This window comes from Furipterus horrens, unplaced genomic scaffold (genome assembly GCF_987537825.1).
Source record: "Furipterus horrens unplaced genomic scaffold, mFurHor1.1.pri manual_scaffold_3, whole genome shotgun sequence".
Classification (NCBI taxonomy): Eukaryota; Metazoa; Chordata; class Mammalia; order Chiroptera; family Furipteridae; genus Furipterus; species Furipterus horrens.
The window spans coordinates 69,748,515-69,755,158 of NW_028327173.1; the positions used below are offsets into that span (position 1 = coordinate 69,748,515).

General features: G+C 32.6%; 1 protein-coding gene across 2 annotated transcripts in view; it reads right to left on the reverse strand.

Annotated features, from left to right (window-relative positions):
* The window catches only part of HFM1 (helicase for meiosis 1), a 93,953-nt gene extending 87,636 nt beyond the window's left edge, over positions 1 to 6,317 (reverse strand). For both annotated transcript variants that reach the window (XM_090271724.1, XM_090271723.1), the window contains exons 1-3: positions 6,247 to 6,317; positions 1,981 to 2,093; positions 431 to 743 (exon numbers count right to left, since the gene is read on the reverse strand). In XM_090271724.1, the coding sequence (XP_090127850.1) occupies positions 431 to 743; positions 1,981 to 2,093; positions 6,247 to 6,317 (497 nt within the window). The remainder of the gene's footprint in view (positions 1 to 430; positions 744 to 1,980; positions 2,094 to 6,246) is intronic.
* Between the last annotated feature and the right edge of the window lie 327 nt (positions 6,318 to 6,644).

Below are 6,644 nucleotides of genomic sequence, written 5' to 3' on the forward strand. Positions count from 1 at the left end.
AGATGAATTAGTAAATAACTATTTTTCAAATTGTTAGTTTTAATTTCTAATATGGTTAAGCATTGGTATTTAAATATTAAAAATAATCCATATAAATAAAAACCCTTTGGAAATGCTCAACAATTTTTAAGTGTAAAGGGGTCCTGATAACAAAAAGTTTGAGAACCTTTGCTCTAATCATATTCTTCATAAAAAATAATTGTCATACTATTATTTTTAGTCCTTTAGCATCGGTCTTTCCCCCATTAAATTGTAAGCTCTCCTAAGGCAAGAACCTATGACTAGAACCCCAAAGTTTATGAAGTATCCCATACATAATAGACTCTTTGTTATCAATGTTTTTCTCATTCAGATTTTACATTTCATACTTTTGGACATATACATAACTGTTCAACTTTATCACTGAATATTATTTATTTCATTTAATTACCTTTTTCGGAAGGCTGATGTGCTCACTCCTTTTTCTTCTGCAAAATTAACTAATCTTGTATCATCTGTAATATTTTTCTCAGGTGCTATTTCAGTGCCAATGTGATTTTTGAATTTCTGAGGAGAACCATATGTCAGCTTGCCAGAAACATGTGATAAGCCATTTTTATCTGTCCCTCCAAAATTTAGATCATCTTCTCCATAATTATTAGAGGGAACGGCAAATTGGAATTGTTGTGTTGGTGAAATATAATTTGTGCTTTCATCAGTTATCTTTAAATTTGATGTTAACATTTTTTGCCTCTTTTCCATACCTACAAAAATGGAATATATTAATTACTACATGTTCTCCATGGAAACAAATTTTCAAAATGATGATGGAAAACTTAAGACAAATTTTTAAAAGGGTTTACTATGTAAATGTGAGTGGCAAAAGAACAGTATTAGTATAACAACAAAATAATCTGAAATATCATACGTGGTTTCAAAATATAGGTGACTATCACTTTATGGTATATTATATCACTGAAGAGCCCTCAGAAATTAAGAATTATTCAAATTAAATTTGAAATTTATATAAAACCTACATTATAAAATAGGTTTAATTTCTGACCCACAGAATAACTATGTGTAATATTAAAGTATTTTACCTACTACAAATGAAATAATTATGCAATTATAAAGCTTTAAAAATTTATATAATTTATACACAGAAATACAATGATGAATCATATATAATGTCACTGAAAATAATTCAGTATTAAAATACATGATATGATCCTTTTCACTTTATAATGTTGCCTCTAAAATCAAGATAAAGGAATGTTTTCATCAGGGTGACAAATTTGTAAAGGTTTCTTTACAGAGATTTTATTAACACAATCATCTTTGGGAGGTTTAGGCAGAGGCTTATTAGGGCTTAAATTTGCTTTACCATCTATGTATATATACACTGTTATGTATACATTGTAAATTCTGTATATTATTTGGTACATATAAGAGTAGATATATTTGCATTTATAAGCATATAAATTATGAGGCTTAATAATAAAATGTACATGCATGAACCTACCACCCAATTTAAAAATCAAATTTTGCCAACAATATTACATTAGATCACATTTGCTGTTTGAATGTGCTTATTTATTAGCTTTATAAAATGATGGTATCAAACTATATATAATCATCTGTATCTTGTTTTTTTCACTCACTATATCTCAGAAATCTGGTTCCCTAAACCAGAGGACCTTACCCTTAGTAAAGAGCAAGACAAAAACTAAATAGCAGTGATAGTTTTAATGGTAAGAGGAAACAAAATTCACAGAATAAAATGGGTATGTTATAGTATATCATGCGCTTAACATATATATGTATGTATATATAGAGAAGAAACATGTTTTAGATCTTCAGATTTCATGAGCACTATTCTGAATAAGAGAAGTCTCTAACTTTCATTTTTTTTCCATTAAAAATATAAGAAATTAATATTTTAATGTGTTACTAGATTTTTTTACATTATGTAGATTTGGCTTCAAATATGTGATAATTTACCTAACAGTTTATGACTTTCTATTTCTTCTTCTAATATCTGAGTATCCGGAATGTCTGAAACCAATGGAGCAGGTGGGAGAAACCAATCCAATGATTTTCCATTGTCTGGGTAGCTATATAAAATATAAAGATGTGAATATTTATAAGATTTATATAACATCAGGAACTATGAATTTATCAATTAAATGTCATTCAATCACAGACTCTTAAGCATCCTATAAACTAAGTTACTGTGGTAGCCTTGATTTACCTCTATGTAGCAGTATTCTTGATCTTTTTGTCCTTGTGTATCATAGGATTAATGACATCACTATGTGAAATATGCAACCTAAACAATGGCTATACCTCCACCCCTTTTTCTCCAATTCAAATGCTTGTGATAGGAATCTTAAATATGTTCCAGTATTTTTAAAAAACTAGTAAATCATTCTGAAACTTTAGCATCATAATGATTACAAGTGACAAACTGCTTTTGATACACATCATGATTAATCATGGGTCATCAATGTATTCTACAGTATTCCTAAAGCACTATTACAAATCAATGTCCTAACCCAAATATTCTTGGTCCAGAATCATCTGAAAACTACAGAAAATCCAAGAAAAGAGTTGAAATTGTCAATCACTTTGCAAACCTACAGTAATCAATGAGATTTTTGCCATCCAGTTGGCATTTAACTAACTACCTCCTTATCTTTCACCTGTTATCCTATTAACAAATGATGCTTTCATGTTTTCTTTCCAAAGTTGGCTTGTCTTCTATTAGAACAAAAAGATAAGGGTTAGTTGATAGGAAATAAAAGTTGAGAAGAGTACCACATATACTTCCTATGCCAAGACCCAAGAATTTTATGATCTGTTTCTTATCTCTTAATTTAGGATTTCAGTCTTCTACTTTTCTGCATCTCATAGCATCTCAAATCAAAAATCTACAACACATTATCTGACATTGTCTAACAAAAAGCCAAAGCATTTGCTGCAAATCAACAATAATGAGATATCACCTCACACTTGTCAGAATGGCCATCGTCAATAAATCAACAAACAAGTGCTGGCAAGGATGTGGAGAAAAGGGAACCCTAGTGCACTGTTGATGGGAATGCAGTCTGGTGCAGCCACTAAGGAAAACAGTGTGGATGTTCCTCAAAAAATTTAAAATGGAACTGCTTTATGACCTAGCAATTCTACTTCTGGGTATGTATCCAAAGCAATCCAAAAATCTAATTCTAAAGAATATATGCACCCCATATTCATTGCAGCATTATTTACAATAGCCAAGACATGGAAGTTCCCATCAATACACGAGTGGATAAAAAGTTGTGCCGTGGCTGGTGTGGCTCAGTGGATTGAGTGTCGGCCTGTGAACCAAGTGTCGCTGGTTCAATTTCCCAGTCAGAGCACATGACTAGGTTGCACGTCAGATCCCCAGTTGGGGGTGCGAGTGAGCAGCAACACACAGTGATGTTTCTCTCCCTCTCTCTAAAAAATAAATAAGTAAATAAACAAACAAACAAACAAAGTTGTGCTACATATAAACAACGGAATATCCCTCAGCCATAAAAAAAAAAAAAGAATGAATTCTTACCTTTCACTGCAGCATGGATGGACCTAGAGGATGTTATACTAAGTGAAATAAGTCAGACAAAGACAAATACCACAGGATTTCATTTATATGTGGAATCTAAAGACCAAAATAAACAAAGGAAATAGAAACTGTTTCATAGATAGAGAGTTCATGATTATGGGGAAATCAGGCACAAGCTTTCAAAGGTGCTGTCTCAGGGAGTAACACAGGATATGCTTAATTCCCTCAGAAACAGGTTGTGACAGTACACATGAAATGATGCCAATGATGGAAATTCACTAGTCTTCATGTCCAGGGTTTTTAAAGGGTACTAATCACATGAGCATCCCCTCTCTGACACATTCTAGATTCCCAGCAGCTAAGAAGATGTTCAGAATAAACAATATCACTTGTATAAACAGTTTATGCACTGTGAGCCACTCTTATCAGTTAATGATGGGAAACTTCCTGAAATCTAAGTTGTTAGACTCCAGCCAAAGGCCAACCTGGCAAGCAGGCCTTTACAAGGATAGCAGTTTAGCCCTAATATATTAACTCTTATGCACAGAGACTACTCCAGAAAACCCAAGAAAGATGTTAACAAGATTTAAAAAAACACACATCTAGCTCTACTGTTCAGCCTTCCCATAAAGTCACATCTTCCGCATGATTTCCCTGTTTTCCGGAGATGCCATCATTTCCCAAGTCACTCAGAATCCACACCATAGTATAATCTTTTACCCAGTATGTCCAGACACTACTAGGTCTTATTGCACCTTATAAATTTTCTTGAATTTATCATTTTCTTGTATATCTACTGTCACTCTGATACTCAAGACTCTAATCTTATGTTTGGTTGAGAGCAATAGTGTCTTAACTGGCCTCACCACCTCCAGGTTTCTCTCTCATATAATTTATACACTCCTTTCACATTAATTTGGAATTGTTTTTCAACATATTGTTCCATTCAAAATCCTTTAGTGGTATCAGAATAATGCCAGACTTCCAAGTGGCCCAAGACCACCTTACAGTTTTAACTCTCTGACATGTAGCTTATAGTCCAGACCAAAGTGAACTATGTGTATACAAACAGATACTGCATTCTGTCCTTCCTCGTCTTTGTTCAAAAACATTTCCTTTACTCAGCTTGCCCCTGTACCTGACCCTACCACCATATCATCCTATAGAAGTTCAACTTTTTTATTCACCCATTAATCCATTGAACAATTATTTACTGAGAACTATGTGCCAGGTACTTTTCTAGGTACTAGAGCTTATATTCGATTCAAAATCCAGCTCAAATCCTACCTTTATGAAATCTCCCTGGTTCCCTCAGATTTTCTTCTCCCTTCTGTCTTCTTCAGCATTATTTGAACCTATCATATTTATCATAATCCTCCTTGTAGTGATAATAGAAAGATGGCTGACAATAAATAGATAGATAGATCTGCTACCTTCTCTGGATTGTAAATGTGTAGGGTTTTGTTTTTATTTCCATTTATATTAATAGTACTGAACACAGTGATTTGTATTATTAGGCATATTATGCAATAAATGTTTGTTGATTCAATTCCATGGCTTTTAACACATAGAGTCATGTCCACGATCCTTATTCTGGAAATTAACCTCTATCCTTAGCTTACTTTTCTAATGTTATATCCCACTTTTTTTTTTTATCCCTTTATGAATCTTCTATTCCAGGGAACTCCTCTATATACTATCCCCTAAAAATACTATGAATCATCCCATCTCCATTCTTTTTCTCTTGCTGTTACACTCTGCTTTCAAATGCCTTCTTTCTCTTTGTATCAGAATTATCAAAGCCTCCTCCAGTCTCCCACCACTACTATAAACTGTGACCTGATCATTTTGGCCCAAATCTGAAACTTCATTACATGAATATATATTTGTGTGTGTGTGTGTATGTGTACGCTTATCATTTGATTTGCAGTCTTTTTTTGACTTTGTATTGTTAGAAGGGCAAACATATGTTCCAATTTGACCGGGCCAGTCCTGATTAACTCCTATTGTCCCATTTGGATGCAACTCTTTCATTCTCAGAAGTGTCCAGTATAAATGATAAATTGCATGGTCACATTATTTATTAACAAACTTTACATATTTGTGTTTAATTTCCTCAAGTAGATTTTAAGTTTTTTAAGTAAAAGTTTGTTTCAACCTTCTTATATCCCTTTCAACATTCAATCAATACCTGATTAATATTTAAATGAGTGAAACAATAAATGTAATCTACAATTTACTCAATGCTTCACTTTAAAAAGAAAATACAATAGAACAAATACATAGAAGTGTTAGAATTGAGAGCAATACACATGTGGAAACCCATAAATGCCAGAATTTAACAGACTACTTATTTTCCATTCTTATATTGCCCTTTCTGTTTCCAGAAGGTGTCACCATTATTTACAGTCTTTACGTTAGCCAAAAATAATTTCAAGAGAAATTCAAATAAATAAAAGCCAAATAGGCAAGACTCTATTTTTTAAGTTATAACATATAAGATGTTAGACTTTAGCTACTCCCTTATACCTGAATCCATGTTTATCAAATATATACCTAAAACATCATTGTTTATTCCTCATTTTTATTTACATATTTACTAGAAAGAAAATTAAAATCCCTTAAAAATAAAAAAAGCCTAAAGCAATATACCATGTTATCATTCTTTAAGGCAGACTTACTTTTCAGCTACATCTGGTTTTTCCAACAACAAATTATCCAAAGAAAACACGGAGTCATTTGATTTTGACATGTTAAAAACCGGACTTTGTCATAAATCTAAAAAAATATTTAAAAAGCAGTTTATATTTTATTTACAAAAATATAGAAAACTGTTTCTACATAAACTACAATCACACATTTCCCAGAATAATCACCGACTACCTTCCCAGCTGCATCTCCTGCAACTTCCTCCAAAGTGCCTCAATAATTAATACATTATTCTCTGTCCTCCACTCATTCATGCATTTCACACTTGTACCCCTCTCTTCATACTGCACCAATGCTTAGAATGTGTTTTCTTTCATTCTTCACCTGGCAAATTTCTACCCGTCCTTCATGGTATACGTCAAATGTCATT